The sequence below is a fragment of the Erinaceus europaeus genome, chromosome 10, assembly GCF_950295315.1.
Source record: "Erinaceus europaeus chromosome 10, mEriEur2.1, whole genome shotgun sequence".
Lineage (NCBI taxonomy): Eukaryota > Metazoa > Chordata > Mammalia > Eulipotyphla > Erinaceidae > Erinaceus > Erinaceus europaeus.
Genome location: NC_080171.1, coordinates 17,789,429 through 17,806,871, shown reverse-complemented (window position 1 = coordinate 17,806,871; position 17,443 = coordinate 17,789,429). Strand labels below are relative to the sequence as shown.

General features: G+C 42.1%; 1 protein-coding gene across 6 annotated transcripts in view; it reads left to right on the top strand.

Moving 5' to 3' along the window:
- The window catches only part of LOC103113365 (phospholipid-transporting ATPase FetA-like), a 120,527-nt gene that overhangs the window by 47,222 nt on the left and 55,862 nt on the right, over window positions 1-17,443 (top strand). For 3 of the 6 annotated variants that reach the window (XM_060199227.1, XM_060199231.1, XM_060199232.1), the window contains exons 6-12: window positions 777-875; window positions 2,283-2,344; window positions 5,576-5,774; window positions 5,991-6,061; window positions 8,377-8,459; window positions 9,124-9,282; window positions 13,079-13,167. In XM_060199227.1, coding sequence (XP_060055210.1) covers window positions 777-875; window positions 2,283-2,344; window positions 5,576-5,774; window positions 5,991-6,061; window positions 8,377-8,459; window positions 9,124-9,282; window positions 13,079-13,167 — 762 coding nt within the window. The remainder of the gene's footprint in view (window positions 1-776; window positions 876-2,282; window positions 2,345-5,575; window positions 5,775-5,990; window positions 6,062-8,376; window positions 8,460-9,123; window positions 9,283-13,078; window positions 13,168-17,443) is intronic. The other 3 variants (XM_060199228.1, XM_016188040.2, XM_060199229.1) reach the window with 3 other exon arrangements.

The following is a 17,443-nucleotide window of genomic DNA, read 5'->3' as shown; positions in this document are numbered from 1 at the left end:
CAGAGTGTTTTAAAAACTTGTTTGGGACCACATTGTATAATCAGTCCTCCTCTCTAAACTGAGAGACGTCTCAGAAAAAAAGTCAAATGGACGGTTCAGCCCAATTAGTTCTCTGGAGCAGCTATGGTCAGGATTAATCAGAGTAAAACAAGCTTCTCTAAGCAGGAGACAGGGCCACCAGACCCCGTCTCATCATGGCAGCCTGGTCACAATTTAGCTTGGCCATAGGAGAGCACAGGCTCTTGACCTCAACTGAAGCTACAGATCAATCAGCCTTCCCTTCTTGACCCAGTTTTCCATGTCAAGAAGTCAACCTGCCTCAGTACTGAGGAAGGAGAATGGTTTAGAACACAAAAGCACAAGAAGCAGGGCAGGTTAGTCCCAAGTGGGGAGAGAAGAACCGATCATTGCATTGCCTCTTGTGCTGAAGGGGTGGGAGAGGTATGTGGATTTCCAAGTATCCACTTTTATCCCATCTTTAGCACCTTCATCATCAGAGGAGAAATGGCCCTTTGCCTTTAAGACAAAGGTAGTGTAGAGTTCAGGACAGATAAGTTGCAACTTATGGCCACCTCTTGTTTTATCCTTTCTTGGGAGAGATTTACTTATATTTGAGTCTCTACAAAGGTTACAGTAGTGAATAAGAGACTATAGTAGTTGGATTTCATTTGAACCGATAGAGGTGGAAATGGTGGTGGAGGTGGAGGGGTTGGGAGGAAATAGATGCTTCTTTAAACTGACCCAAGTTTCTCTGCCTCTGCCTCTCTCTCTCCCAGCTGATTCCCCAGATCTCCTCCTTGACATGGTACACAACCGTGGTACCCCTAGTGGTGGTGTTGACCATAACAGCAGTGAAAGATGCCATCGATGACTTGGTGAAATGACTTTCTGGATCTTTATTCCCTCGCTGTACCTAGTCAGGCTGTGGAGCCAGACAGACTTCCCCAATCTATCCAGTGATAGAAAAAATAACTAAATGAGAGCCAAGTGTCCCTTGTTTGTTTCCTGTGTATTCCAGAGGACTATGTAAATGACCTTACACTGAACATTAATAGAATATGCAGTGCCAGAGGGAGCACTTCCAGACCTTTCTCTGTCTTTCCCCACCACCATGTTTGAGTTTCTTCTTCCACATTTCCTCCCATCTCCTGTTTTCCCAACGTGACTCCTTTCTCCTTTTTAACTACACTCCTTCCTTCACTCCCTTCTTAGCTTTCTCTGAATTTGCGCTCACTCTTATTCCTCCATTCTTCCTCTTCCTATTATATTATTCTTCCCATCCCTCCTTCTCTCTCATCTTTTTCCTATTCTTTCTTTCTCCTCTCTCTACATCCCCCTTCTCCCCACTGTCCCTATTTCCTTTTTCAATGGTTGGTTCTATCAAGTATGCACAACTAGGAGTCCTCTGGTTTTAGAAAGCCTCACAACAAAGCAGAGACTAAGTCTAACTTTCTGGCCTTGGAGGGAGAAAATGATTGCCAGACGACTTGGTGACTTCCTCCTTGCTCTTTATAGCAGCCAGCAGAGAAGGATGAGCATGAAGACGCAGTGTCATGTCTGCTCATGGTATTGGGGAAGCCATTCCTGTAGACCTGTCTGTAATTCCCCTCAGAGAGTTCTTTTGGGTTTTTTTCAGAATGTATTTTTCAGAACAAAGTTTGAGAACAGAATATTTCTAGTTCCTGGTGGAAATTTTTTTTTCCATTTTTTTTTTTATAGGATAGGACAGAAAGAAATTGAGAGAGGAGGAGAAGATCAAGAAGGAGAGAGAAAGACACCTGCAGACCTGTTTCACTGTTTGTGAAGTGACCCCCCCCCCCCCGTAGGTGGGGAGCTGGAGGCTCTAACCAGGATTCTTGCGCAGGTCCTTGTGCTTCATACTATGTGCGCTGAACCTGCTGCGCTCCCGCCCAGCCCCTGAGACTACTTAACTTTCCAACTAAGATTTGTAAGACTAGTCCTGCCCAGCATGCTGCTTTTTTTTTTCCCCCTTCCCCATTGGCTTCTGACATAGTTTTTTGGTTTCCATTCTCCAAGCTTTGACTTTCCACTTCAAAGTCAGAATTTTTGTTCCTCTGTTCTCTGTGCCCCCCTCCCCTTAACTTCTTTCCCTAGTCCTTGGAGGCAGAAAAGCCTATTGTTTTGCTTTGAATGGTAGAAGGGCATCAAGAGAAACAAAACAAACAAAAAAAAATAATGAGGGGAGGCAACATTGGGTAATATTTCCAAATACTAGCCTTCTACATGTAGCTCTCTCTATGTATTTTCTTGTGTAATTTTAGAAAAGGCACCAAAATGACAATCAAGTCAACAACCGCCCTGTTCTAATTCTGAAGAATGGGAGGTAAGTTATTGTAAGGAAGCCAATCTAGGACTGACCCCAGGAGGGCCGGTCTTGCTAGAGCTGGATGTGCTGGGTGCTTTGGAAAGGCAATTCAATATAAGAAAAAGACTTGGGGGTTGGATGTTTTGAAAATGTGGTGAATAAAATGTTTTTTTTTTAATGTATTTCTCAAGCTAATGTGCCCTGAGCTTGCAGTGTGACCTTAGGTCTCTCTTTGTCCCATATATTTTTAATTTTTTTGTTAGTGATTTAATAATGATTAAGTAGATTGTAAGATAACGGGTGCAGTTCCACACAGTTCCCACCACCAGAGTTCCATGTCCCATCCCCTCCATTGGAAGATTCCTTACTCTTTATTCCTCTGGGAGTATGAACCAAAATTCTTTATGAGGTGCAGAAGGTGGGAGTTCTGGCTTGTGGAATTGCTTCTCTGCTGGATATGGATGCTGGCAGGTTGATTGTCCCATATATTTTCTTATCTGTATATAAGTGGAGATGCTATCCTCTACCTTGTAGGATGTTGGTGAAATTGAGATAATGCCTTTTAAAGCAGTGAATAAATTATGACATGGCATTACTATAGAAATGATTATTATTAGTGCAGGGGTCCAGATGCATCTGTTTCTAGAACAACAATGGATAGTTAGTTATAGACCATTCCACGATAACTTCTGTTCAGGCTTGCACTCTCTCTTTCTCTCCCTCCCTCTCTCTCTCCTTTATGCACATGCATACATAGGTGAAATTTTATTATAAACAAAAACTGGAAAAAGAAGTAAATGGGCAAACAAATGATCTACAGTGTATACACTGTGTATATGATATGCATCGTATAGCAGAGCAGTACTCAGCAGGCTGTAAGAGATGCAGCGTTTTCTGGGAACTCTCATTTCATACACACAGTTGGGAAATCATGTAACTGCCTACTGCATGTCAACTCAAAGTAAATAGGAACTGAGATTTTGAGAGGGTTTTCTGACAATCACATGAATGAATGACAGTTGTCACCTTAATTTGGTGACATTATTATAATGACTCAGCTGTCTCCCTTAACTTTTTTCTTTTTTTTTTTCTAAGTTTACATTTTTTTTTTTCAGGGAGCCATCTCGTTTATTTGGGGGTACAAACGGGTAGATATACCCAAGTGGTTAGGGAAGAGAAGAGGTCATTTACTAATCATTAAACAATACACAATACAGGGCTAAATCTTTGATTTGACAGTCATTGGGAAGTTACCGTGTAAGGTTTGGTCTAAAGGTAAATCGTAAGCACCTCAGGGCAGGGGGGTAGGGGGGCAGTTAAGCAAAACCAGGATGTTTGCGGTGGATTTTTTTTTAATGATTTTTATTTATAAAAAGGAAACACTGACGAGAACCACAGGATAAGAGGGGTGCAACTCCACACAGTTCCCACCACCAGGGCTTCGTATCCCATTCCCTCCCCTGATAGCTTTCCTATTCTTTAACCCATGGGAGTATGGACCCTGGTTCGTTATGGGATGCAGAAGGTGGAAGGTCTGGCTTCTGTAATTGCTTCCCTGCTGAATATGGGCTTTGGCAGGTTGATCCATACTCCCAGCCTGCCTCTCTCTTTCCCTAGTGGGGTGGGGCTCTGGGGAAGTGGGGCTCCAGGACACATTGGTGGGGTCATCTGCCCAGGAAAGTCCAGTTGGCATCATGGTACCATCTGGAACCTGGTGGCTGAAAGAAGGCTTAATATATAAAGCCAGACAAATTATTGACCAATCATGAACCTAAAGGCTGAGTTAGTGCAGATGAAAATTTGGGGGGCCCTCTGTTTTGTAGATAGTTAGTAAGCCTATTTTAGGTATATTCCAAAGGGCCCATGACTATACTAGTTTTTTTTGGTTTTGTTTTTTGTTTGTTTTTTCTGAGCATGACATCTGATATGCAGGTGGATCCAAGTTATTGTCTGGGGAGATTATGTCATGGCTGGAAAAAGAACCAGAAAGCTGGATCAGGGAAGAGAATAGCTCCCAAATATGGGAAAGGTGTATAAATATTGTTGACTGTAAATCCTATTGATTTGATCTGATCTGGGGCCCATATTCAGCTTAGGAGCCTATATGACCCTGTAGATCTGAGCTCACTTGCAAAGCTGTCCCCCTGCAGGTGGGGACCGGGGGCTCAAACCTGGAACCTTGCACATTGTAGGATGTGTGCTCAACTAAGTGTGCCACTACTCAGTACTTAAAGAATAATTATGTGCATGCATGTCTGTATACACTTTTGTAGTTGGAGAAAACATTTATAACCTGAAGTCAAGAGAAACCAGCCCTGTTCTACAAGGATGTGTCACAAACCAGTTTGGTCTTCACTGAGTCTTGATTTCTTTTTTTTTTTAATTTCTTTATTGAGGAATTAATGTTTTACATTCGACAGTAAATATAATAGTTTGTACATGCAGAATATTCCCAGTTTCCCATATAACAACACAACCCCCACTAGGTCCTCTGTCATCCTTCATGGACCTGTATTCTCCCCCTCACCACCCCAGAGTCTTTTACTTTGGTGCAATACACCAATTCCAGTTCAGGTTCTACTTGTGTTTTCTCTTCTGATTTTGTTTTTCAACTTCTGCCTGAGAGTGAGATCATCCCATATTCATCCTTCTGTTTCTGAATTATTTCACTCAACATGATTTTTTCAAGGTCCATCCAAGATCAGCTGAAAACGGTGAAGTCACCATTTTTTACAGCTGAGTAGTATTCCATTGTGTATATAGACCACAACTTGCTCAGCCACTCGTCTGCTGTTGGACACCTGGGTTGCTGCCAGGTTTTGGCTGTTACAAATTGTGCTGCCAAGAACATGTGTGTACACAGATCTTTTTGGGTTCCTTAGGATATATCCCCCCAGTCTTGATTTCTTTTCAGTCTCTCTCGTTCTTTTTCTTTCTTCCTCTCTCTCTCCCTTCCTTCCTTCCTTCCTTCCTTTCTCTCTCTCTCTCTCTCTTTCTTTCTTTTTTCTTTCTTTCTTTCTTTCTTTCTTTCTTTCTTTCTTATTAAAACAGGGATTTGCTATATCTGTAATTTTGGGAGAACTATTGCAGTTTCTAGTGGAGGGAATGGGGACACAGAACTCTGGTGCAGAATTATACCTTTGTTATCCCATAATTTTGTAAATCAATATTAAATCACAATAAAAATTTTAAAAGACAGGTTTGGGGGGAGATTCTCAAAGCAGGCATTTAAGAGTCATTTTTTTGCAGGGTGGAATGTAACAAGTGGATGAACATTCATGTGGGAGATATAATAAAACTACAAAATAATCAGCCTGTCCCGGTGAGTACCTCTTTCGACTTTGACCTTTTCTCTTTTTTTGGCTTGAGTGGGAAGACTTTTAGCACTTTTGCTGCTACTGCTTTTGGTGATCGGCCTCATTGCATCTGGAGACCAATGGCTCACGTGGTAAGATGTTTATTCTTGTCCATCTTTTACCAGAGCTATAGACCAAGTGTAACGAGTTTGGGGAGATATGTGTGCAGTTACAATGATGAGTCTTAGTCAAAGAAGGTAAACCAGATGTCTAGAAAATTCTTAGGATGCACATCTATTCTGTGACACTGTAATGTTGCAAGTCTGCCACCCTGCTTCCCTTGTCTTCTCTGACTTTCCTGACCACAGGCTGATATACTGTTGCTCTCTAGCAGTGAACCTGGCAGTCTGACATATGTGGAAACAGCAGACCTGGATGGGTAAGTGTTTCCCCTTGATAGTTCATGAGGACAGTTGAGCCACATATGTGGAATGTAGACTACTAGAACAAAGGAACTCGGGAGCTGGGCGGTAGTGCAGCAGGTTAAGCGCACGTGGCTCAAAGCACAAGGACCGGCCTAAGGATCCTGGTTCAAACCCTCAGCTCCCCACCTGCAGGGGAGTCACTTCACAGGTGGTGAAGTAGGTCTGCAGGTGTCTGTCTTTCTCTCCCTCTCTCTCGGTCTTCTCCTCTCTCCATTTCTTTCTGTCCTATCCAACAACGATGACAATAATAATAAATACAACAACAATAAAAAACAACAAGGGCAACAAAAAAGAAAATAAATTTTAAAAAATTTAAAAAAACAACAACAAAGGAACTCGCAAAATAAACGGTAGCCAAACTATCTGGATGGAACTATGGTAGTTATCAGAAAGATGGGAAGAGGAGGTGCCACAGGGCTTTGGTGGTGGCTATGGTGACTTACACACACATTTATGTGGATGTGAAAACATGATCTTAAAATTGAATAATTGGTGGTGCAACAGCTTAAACAAAAACAAAGTGCAAAGATCCTGGTTTGAGTCCCTGGCTCCCTACCTGCAAGGGGATTGATTCACAAGCAGTGAAACAGATCTACAGATGTATCTTTCTCTCTCCCCCTCTAGCGGGAATTCCCCACCCCTCTCACTTTTTCTCTGTCTTATCCAGTGGAGGGGGGGGCAGGCAGGAGCCAACAGGAGCAATGGAATCATAGTGCCAACACTGACCCCAGCAATAACCCTGGAGACAAAAAAAAAATCATATAATTGTGTAAGTCACTGCTGAATCACTAATAAGAAAAAATGCATGAAGGAGATGCAAAAATGTTTGAAAAAAGACAACTGAGCCAGCTTATAGTGGTGGTTTCTCACTGGGGGAAGCATGACTCAGAGAAAGAGCTATATTTTCAGGTGGAAATAGTCAGACATGGGAGATGGAAGCTAGAAATATCTACAGGAAAGAAGACACGAAGGAGCCAGGGAGATGGGATAGCAGCAGTGCGTGTGAGCTGTCTCAGTTCAACCCCAGCATCACCAACAGCCAGAACTGAGTGGTTTTCTGGGTGATGTGGGGGAGGGGTTTGAGGAAGAAGGAAGGAGGTCAGACTCTTAGGACCTCAAACTTAAGGCTGAGCTCTTGGTGGCAGTAATTCACCATCCACTGCAAGAGCAAAGCAAATAAACTCCACATTCTCCTGACATAAGCTGAAGACACTCTGGCTGGCTATATACAACAGTGCTGAGTGGAGGGAAAGAGGTAAACAAAACTGAAACTTGCAAGAGCACTCCAGACTTTCAGAAGGAGGGGAATGAGCATGGGGGAGACTGTTTACTGATTAAATGTCATGTTCCATAAAGAATTTAAGAATCTATTAGCACACGAAAACCAAGGTCTAAGGAGTGTGGGGGCCATCTTCAGAGAGCTAGTCCTGCGTTCTTACTATTCCTGTTGGTACCCACAATCATTCTGCATTGTTTCCGTTTTTGCTTCTGTCTCTCTGCATTTGGCACCAGTGAATGGTTAATTGGTATGTGTATTGGCAGTTCTAACCAAATTCTTACCAGGACCTGCTATTTATTTATTTGTTTGTTTAATTTGTTCTTGTCAGAGCACTGCACTGCTCTGGCTTAAAGCGGTGCAGAAAATCGAACCTGGATGGGTGGTGGCACACCTAGTTGACCACATGTGTTACAGTGTACAAGGACCTGGGTTCAAGCCCCTGATCCCCACCTACAGCAGAAAGGCTTCACAAGTGGTGAAGCTGTGCTATAGATGTCTGCCTCTCTCCCTCTCTCTATTTTCCCTTACTCTCAATTTTTGACGGTCTCTACCAAATAAATATAATTAAAAAAAAATTGAACTTGACATCTTGGAACCTCAGGCATGAAACTCTTTTGTATAACCACTGTGCTATCTTCCCCACCCTTGGGGTGTGTGTGTGTGTGTGTGTGTGTGTGTGTGTGTGTGTGTGTGTGTGTGTGTGTGTGTGAGATGTCTCTTCAGCTTCTCTAAACTTCCTGGGCTAAAGTAGTGATGGCCTGTTGCTGGGTGTGTGAGCAGGAAGTGAGTGAGCTTCCTTGTAGCCCTCTGACTTCAATATTGCCTTTGAAAGAAGAGAACAGTAGGGGTATTTCTCCTGACTTGAACCCATACCACAAACTCTACTGGCAACATCTGTTTTTAAACCCTCTTGAAGAAGCAGGAGACCCTGGGTCTGTGCTGCTGTTGTGTATGCATCCTGGACTCGTGACTGTGCATCTTTTACTCTAGTGAAACCAATCTGAAAGTGAAGCAGGCCATCTCGGTTACCAGTGACATGGAAGATAATATGCTACTCCTGTCTGCCTTTGACGGTGAGTTAGGAAACGGGCTTCCCCACCAAAAGTTTCATCAGCAGAGAGCAAGTTAAATAAAGTATTTGTATGATGAATTCTATATAGTTTATTAAAAAAATAACATACAAGTTAATACTTATAGACATGGAAGATCACAATATAGTATAAAAAGATGAATACTATATGTAATACAAGTTTGGAAACATGTTTTCAAGTACAGACAAAAGAAACTTTTGGGAGGCAGTATTTCTAAAAGTCAGTAGCACTTAACCTGTAGGCAATGTGTGACTTATATGCACTTCCAAAGGGCCTATTTTACTGTATTACTCAGGAAACATCAAGTTATTTCCATTTTGGAAACAGATATCAGTTTTGCTTTAAGTTAGTTTTCTTAAATTTCTTTATGTCCAGTGGTCGTATGATGTGGCAGTACTGATGGTGATAAGCTTATCCCTATATGACCCCTGTCACACACTGAAATATTCTACTTTGATACCTAGAAAACTCTGTCTGTTCTAAAGAGGGCTGGTGAGAAATGGGAAGTAGCTGTGTGGGGATGGGGGAAAAGTCTATACATATTTTGAAAGACAAATCTCTCTTCTGTTTTGTTAAGCTTCCTTTTCTCCTGTTTAGAAAAAGTGTAAATTTACAATATCAAGGCTCTTACTGCATTTTTCTTCAGGAGAAGTGAAATGTGAAATTCCCAATAACAAGTTGGACAGATTCGTAGGAATACTGATGTATAAGGGGAAAAGCTACTCCCTGGGCCATGACAAGCTAATACTCCGAGGCTGTATCATCAGGAATACAGATTGGTGCTATGGCTTGGTGATTTTCACTGGTACGTTTCCCTGAAGCCACAGTCAAACCCCCCATTTAAAAAAAATTTCCATTTATTATTAATAGTTTGTTACAAGATGGTAAGACTACAGTGTATAGCTCCACACCACACACAACACCAAAGTTCTGTGTCTCTACCCTCCCACCTCCCAAAGAGAACCACCAGAGTTCTTAAAAGTCATACAGTTTGCTTGCGTCTGTTTTGTTTGGATTTTTTTGCTTGTTTTATGACAAGCTCATGTAAATCAGATCTCTAGATTCCACACATGAGTGAAACCACCTGTAGCTGTCTTTCTTCCCATTACTTATTTTGCTAAGCACAACCACCTCCAGTTCCATCCATTTTGTCCTAAGGGACACAATATCATCTTTTTTGATTCCACGGAATATATGTCCCATAACTTCAGCCAGTCATCTGGTGATGGGCATCTGGGCTGCTTCCACTCTTTGGCTGTTGTGAATAATGCAGCTATGAACATAGAGGTGCATATGTCCCGTCTGATTAGTATTTGAGTGTCCACTGGGTAATGCCCAGGAGTGGTATTGCTGGGTCATAAGGTACTTTAATTTTGATTTGTTTAAGGACTGTCCATACAGTCTTCCAAAGCTGTACCAATTTGCATTCCCACCAGCAGTGATACAGAGTTCCCTTTTCTCCACAACCTCTCCAACACCTGTCATTTCCTGGTTTGTTGATGTAAGCCACTCTCTCAGGTGTGAGATGGTATCTCAATATAGTTTAAAAAATTTTTTTTAATCTTTATTAGATAGAGACAGCCAGAAATGGAGAGGGAAGAGTGTGACAGAGGGGGAGAGAGAGAAAGAGAGAGAGAAGGAAACACCTGCAGCCCTGCTTCACCACTCCTGAAGCTTTCCCCCTGCAGGTGGGGACCGGGGGCTCAAACCTGAGTCCTTGCACACTATAGGTGTGCCACCACCTGGCCCCCTCAATATAGTTTTAATTTGCATTTCTCAAGTGTAGCATTTCTTCCTGTGTCTGGGGACCATCTGCATCTCTTCTGTAGAAAACTGTTTAGTTCTTTGGCCCACTTTTTATTGAATTATTTTTACTTCTTTTGTAGATCTGAACCAATTCTGTGTAGATGTTCAATATCATTTGCTAGTCTGATGTGAAATGTGCAAGTATCTTCTTCCATCTACTGTACTGAGTTGCCTGGTTATCCTTGTGTAGTTTGCTTTTGATGTGTAGAAGCTTTTCAGTTTCATGTCATCCCATTTATTTACTCTTGTTTTCATTCCCCTTGCCTGGAAGGCTGAGTCTCCAAATACATCTTTGATGTGAAGGTCCTGCAAAATTTCACAAACATTTTCTTCTATAAATTTTAGAGTTTCTGGCCTAATATCTAGATCTTTAATTCATTTTTATTTGACTTTCGTGTATGGTGTTAGGTGGTGGCCTAGTTTCACTTTTCTACTTGTGACTGTCCAATTGTCCTAGCACCATCTGTTAAAGAGACCTTTTTTACTCCATTGAAGCAACCCCCTCCCCCCCATCTTGCTGGGTTCCATTCACAGCCAAGATGTAAGTACTTCATTTCCAGAATGTAGATATGACACTTAGCTATATACAAGAACATCATCACTTTGAGACAGATAGCAAGGGAACTAGTAGACAGATGGGTGGATAATTTAAGAAAAAGTATTTTTCCTATGAAAAAATTTCATTTTTTGCAAGAAACCAACACATCAACTTTGCCTTTGCTAGAAGAGGAATTTATGTTCCAATACCATGTTTATAAATCCCTCCAACTATGCTTGGACACAAGAGAAGGCAGACATTTAGAGGTAAATGGCAAGTGGAAGGGGAGAGTGGCTTACTCCAATGGGGAAAAAACCCACAGGCACTTTGCTTAGTACAGAGAAGAATGTAAAATGTGGATGGCAGGGAGTCCTACCAGAGAAGAGGCAACTGTGAAACACTGGCAGCAGCCCCTGCTGTGTAGAACTATAATCCCTTACACTGAGTGAGGGGTTTTCTTGGCTTAGGATACAGTTCAGCAAAAGAGAGAAAGCTCCTGTGATGCCCTGTGCCCTCCCTCCACAGTGGCACTGATGGCAACAACCATGGTAAGAAGATGGGGACACTGAAGGTATCGCAGTGATGACTGCTTGACTCAGATCTCCCTTTCTAGAGAATTCACTCCGGGATAGAGCAATGTTAGTTGTCTCCCACTTCTGTAGGGGAGAATGAAATCTAAGCCCTAGAGAGCTGTGCAAGGGTCCAAGGAGGTACTGGTGAAACTCTCTTGGCCTAGAGCAAGAGTGTCTTGACTACCTAAAACCCAAATTCAAAGGATTTAAAGTAGACTTGCTTTCTTTACATGTTGGCAGCTACCTTTACATGTTGTCATCCATTAAAAAAAAAAAAAAACTCCATTTTTCAGCAAAAGATTTTTTTTTCTGTAGATGAAAGCAGTGAGGTTGCTAACCATCACAAATCTAGTTAATATTTTCCCTCTGACTTTTGGGTTATTACATGGGAGTGAAAATCTCTAGGGACTTTGGTCAGCTCAGCACAGAGTAGAACTGACAACACCCGTGAGTGTCTTGAAGTACTTGGTGCGGAACTGAATTGCTTCATGATACCCAGATTCTACCATGAACTCCACATCCTTTCAAAGGACCCTTGGAAGATACTCACCCTTGTAGCTTTCTCAGGATTTCAAGCAACTACGATTCCTCTGCTCCCAGTGGCCATTTTTTTCCCTTTTCCTTTTTTTCCCCCCCTTTATTAGATAGTACAGAGAGAAATTGAGAGAGGACGGGGAGATAAAGAGACAGAGAGGCCTGCTCCACTGCTCATGAATCAGCCCCTTTGCATGAGCAGGGGCTTGAACCCAGTTCCCTGCACTTGGTAATATATGAGCTTATCCAGGTGCACCGTCGCCCAGCCCCAAGAATTCTCAGGGCTTACCTACATATTAGGTAAGTCCCAGCTCCCCCATGTATAAATACTGATAGAACTCCTCCACTAGAATACATGTAAGAATAATCAGGGCTGGGGGAGTCGGGCGGTTGTGCAGCTGGTTAAGCGCACGTGGCACGAAGCGCAAGGACCTGGGTAAGGATCCCGGTTGGAGCCCCCGGCTCCCCACCTGTAGGGGAGTCGCTTCACAAGTGGTGAAGCAGGTCTGTGGTGTCGGTGTCTATCTCTCCCCCTCTGTCTTCCCCTCCTCCCTCCATTTCTCTCTGTCCTATCCAACAACAACGACATTAATAATAACTACAATAATAAAACAACAAGGGCAACAAAAGGGAATGAAGAAAGAAAGAAAGAAAGAACGAAAGGAAGGAAGGAAGAAAAGAAAAGAGAAAAGAAAGGAAAAGAAAAGAAAAGAAAAGAAAAGAAAAGAATAATCAGCCCTGGGGGAGGTGGCCCAGCAGGTGCCACAAAAGACTTGCAGGTGTGAGTCCTCAAGTTTGATCCCTGGCATAGCATATGCTGAAGTGCTGCTCTGATTCATTCTTCGTGTGTCTTACAAAATGAATAAATAAATCTTTCTTAAAAAGAAGAAAATCCTTTCTCTAAACCAGATGGTAATGAGAGAAATGTGTAGCTACTACTTTGACTTAGCTAATCTATGAATTTAACAATCCATGAAAAGTTAGACTATCTAAGTTGCTGCAAAGATGGGTCAGCATTTCTCTAGGGCTTGATTCCCTGATGTTGGAAAGAGGTTTGCTCAAGTGGCCATAAAGGTACATTTTGACCTAATATCAAGTCTCTGTATATATATTGGTGATCCTAAAAGTTGATGTTTTTCTGTTTCAACTAGGACCAGACACCAAATTGATGCAGAATAGTGGAAAGTACACCTTTAAAAGGACAAACACAGACCATCTAGTGAATGTCTTTGTGCTCTGGGTAAGTTGAAGACATCTTTCTTGGGTGGTGGTAGATAGCATAATGGTTACGCAAAGAGACTCTCATGCCTGAGGCTCCAAAGTCCCAGGTTCAAACCCCCATACCATCACAAACCACAGCTATGCAGTTCTCTGGTAAAAAAAAAAAAAAAATAGAAAAGACATTTTCCTCTTTCTTTACAAATAGACTTACTCTCCTACCTCCCACATAGTCTTTGGTATTTCCAACTCAGAATTTAATTGTTTACAAACCTCAAGCTGTTTCAGGGCCCTACATAACTGTCTGAAGCAGAAAAGAGATAATTGATAAGTTTATATTTACACCTTATTATGAAGGATTATTTATTTAGTTAGTTAGTTAGCTGAGAGTGAGAGAACTACAGAGAGACAGATATAGAGACACTATTGCACCAGAACTTCCTTCAACATAGTAGAGGCCAGAATGGGACCTGGGCCACGCACATGGCAGAGCTGTTTTGCCAGCCTTGTGAAGGACAGTTGTACTAGAATGAATCAAGTGCCCTGCTTTAGAAATTAAGATATTTTAGAGGCCAGTGGTGGCGCACCTGGTTGAACACATGTTACAATGCTCAAGGCCCCAGGTTCGAGTCCCTAGTCCCCACCTGCAGGGGAAAAGCTTTGCAAGTGGTGAAGCAGGGCTGCAGGTGTATCTCTGTCTCTCTCCCTCTCTATCACCCCCTCCCCTCTCAATTTCTGGCTGTCTCTATCCAATAAGTAATAAAAGATATAAGAAAGATTTAAAAAAAAAAAAGACATTAAGACATTTTGTCATGTGAGATACAAAAATGCAAGCTGGGTCCCCACCACATTAATGGAAGCTTTGCTCCTTTGCTGTCTCTCCCCCTCCTTTCTTTCTCTCTCTCTACCTGAAATAATTGGCTTGGGAGGCCTAGTGCTGGCTCACCTGGTTGTGCTCTCATGTCCCCATGTGCAAAGGTCTGGTTTCAAGCCCCCACTCCAGGAAACGTGAAGCAGACCTGAAGATGTATCTCTGTCTCTCTCCCTCTCTGTCTTCCACTCCCCTCTCAATTTGCTCTCTGACCTATGTAATAAAAAGAATGGGCCCAAACAATGGAGGCAGGGAAGGAAATAGCCACCAGCAGACACCAAGCCCCAGTCATAACCCTGGTGGCAAAAGACAAAGAAAAAGAAAGAAAGGAAAGATATTAAGATATACTTTTATTTTCTCTCTTTTTATTTTATTAGTGATTTAATATTGATATACTTATATGTCAACCAGGGTATAATTCCACACCGTTCCCACCACCAGAGTCCTGAATCCCCAGTCCCTCCACTGCAATTCTCCTAAGTCCTCCGCAGTTCTCCTAAGGTTGCAGACATGGGTTAACTATCATCTCTAAAACTGTCTGTCTACATTTGTACATAATTGCCCCTCCAAGCCACACGTAACCCTATTACTACATCCAAACGTCCCTCCCTTTTTCCTCTTCTCTCTCTGGGTTCTGATGGAGCTGGAGTTCAGAGCCCTCTTATCCTCTTCCTCCTATCACTTCTCCCCCACTGGGAGTGTGGATTAAAATTGTTTTGGGAGTGCAGATGTTTCTGGCTTCTATAATTGCTTCTCCACTGGACATGGACATTGGCAAGTTTCTAGCCCGTTTCTCATTTTTATTTTCTCATAATCAGTTCTAATCATTCCCACTTTAATAACCAGCTTTAATAATAGAAGTTTAAACTGAAGAACAATCAATCAATTCACTTTCATGTTATCATATAGAGGTTACCTTTATTCTTCATAGATGTAGACAGATTAGTTTCCTTATGTATGTATGTATTTATTTATTTATTTTAGACATTGATTATTTCACATATACAACTTCCTCGTATAGCTGAGCAGCTCTCGTACTGGCTGACCCTAATTCTATGACATCATCTTTATCTTCACTCTACTGCAGACTGAAAACTGAAAGAAAAAAAAAGCCTTTTCTTTCTGTTTCTCATTAATAGTTAAACTGTAAACTTTCTGTTTTCCAGTACATAATGGGAAAATAATATTTCTTTTCTTGAAAACTGGATTTAGAACACTAGAAAGTGTTAGGGTTTGGGCAGTGTCACAGCGGTCCGGCACATACAGTACTAAACGCAAAGACCCACACAAGGATCTGGGTTCGTGCCCTTGGTTCCACCTGCAGGGGGGACTCTTCACGAGTGGTGAAGCAGGTCTGCAGGTGTCTCTCTGTCTCTCTGCCTCTCTATCTCCCCTCCTCTCTCAATTTCTCTGTCTTGTCCAATAAAGTGGAAAAAATGGCCGCCAGGAGTAGTGGATTTGTAGTGCTGGCACCGAGCCCCAGTGGTAACACTAGAGGCAAAAAAAAAAAAAAAAAAAAGAAGAAGAAGAAAAGAAAAGAAAGAAAAAGAGAGAAAAAGAAAAAGAAGAAAGTTAGGAAGTGTTTATTCAGTTTTGAGATGAGGAACTACTATCCTCTGTCTCTTTCTACTACTATCTGCGTAGCTTCTGGCAGTTAAAACAAAGTGATATTGTCAAATTTATTTATTTTATTTTATTTATTTATTTTCCCTTTTGTTGCCCTTGTCTTTTTATTGTTGTTGTAGTTATTGTTGTTGTTATTGATGTCGTCATTGTTGGATAGGACAGGGAGAGATAGGAGGTTCGAACTGGGATCCTTACACTGGTCCTCGCGCTTTGACACCTGCGTTTAACCCACTGCACTACCGCCCAACTCCCTGTGTTTATCTTTCTATCTCCCCTCCTCTGTCCTATCCAATAAATAAAAAAAAAAAAGTCTCCAGGGGCAGGGCAGTGAATTCGTAGTGCCGGCACTGAGCGATTACCCTGGAGGCAAACTATATATCGTTCCTGAATTCTCAGTTGTGATTATCTTACTCATTAAGAAATTTGACAAAGGGAGTCGGGCGATAGCACAGCGGGTTAAGGGGTTAAGCGCACGTGGCGCAAAGCACAAGGACTGACAGAAGTATCTCGCTTCGAGCCCCCCGGCTCCCCACCTGCAAGGGAGTCGCTTCACAGGCGGTGAAGCAGGTCTGCAGGTGTCTATCTTTCTCTCTCCCTCTCTGTCTTCCCCTCCTCTCTCCATTTCTCTCTGTCCTATCCAACAATGATGACATCAATAACTACAACAAAAAAACAACAAGGGCAACAAAAGGGAAAATAAAAAAATATAAAATAATAAAAAGTTTTTTAAAAAAAAAAAAAGAAGAAGAAAGATAAACACTTCACACATGCTTCGCAGCTCCTGAGGTGTCTTCCGTACAGGCGGAGAGCCCTGAGGCTTGAGCCTAGATCCTTGCACTTAATACTATGTACACTTAACTGGGTGCTCCACTGCCAGGCCTTCTCAGGAAGTCTATATAGGCAAATATACCTCTGATGACGTTAGAAACCAACTATGAGGCAGTTATTTAGGCTAGGCTTGTCTTCAAAACGGAATGTTCTCCCAGGATGACTCAACTGCGTTCTCTGAAGAGCAATGAAAATCGTGCCATCCATAGATATATTTTAACATTTTTATGTTGTGCCAGGGGCCTTATGTATGCATATTACTTCTGAGCCTGAGTTAAATTGTATTCTTCCATTTCTTTTTTTATCTTTATTTATTTATTGGATAGAGACATCAGAAATCAAGGGGGAGGAGAGGATACAGAGGGAGAGAGAGACAGAGAGACACCTGCAGCACTGCTTCATCACTTGCAAAACATTCCCCTTGTAGGTGAGGACTGGGGGCTTGAACCCAGGTCCTTGTACACTGTAGCATGTGCACTCAACCAGGTGTACCACCACCCAGCCCCACTTCCATTTCTTAACATGTCTTTGCTTATTGGTGTCCAAAGAACTGTAAATCCTCTGAGAGTAAGAATTTTTTGTTTCACTACAGTATTCCCATTCTCTACAGCCAGTCAGAAACATAATAGGAGCTTCAATGCCATGGTTAGTTTGGGGAGGGTGGTGGATCAATGAGTATCTGAGCTACCAGATTATGAGCTTCTTTTTTAAAAAATATTTTTATTTAATTATTTGGTACAGAGAGAAATTGAGAGGGGAGAGAGACAGAGAGGGAGAGAGACACCTGCAGCCTTGCTTCACCACTCGTGAAGCTTTCCCCCTGCAGGTGGGGACCAGGTACTTGAACCTGGGTCCTTGAGCACTGTAATGTTTGCACTTAACCAGGTGCACCATCACCTGGCCCCCAGATTATGAGCTTCTATGGTAGAAATTGTGTTATATTCATCTTCATATCCTTAGAAGTGTCTTGCAC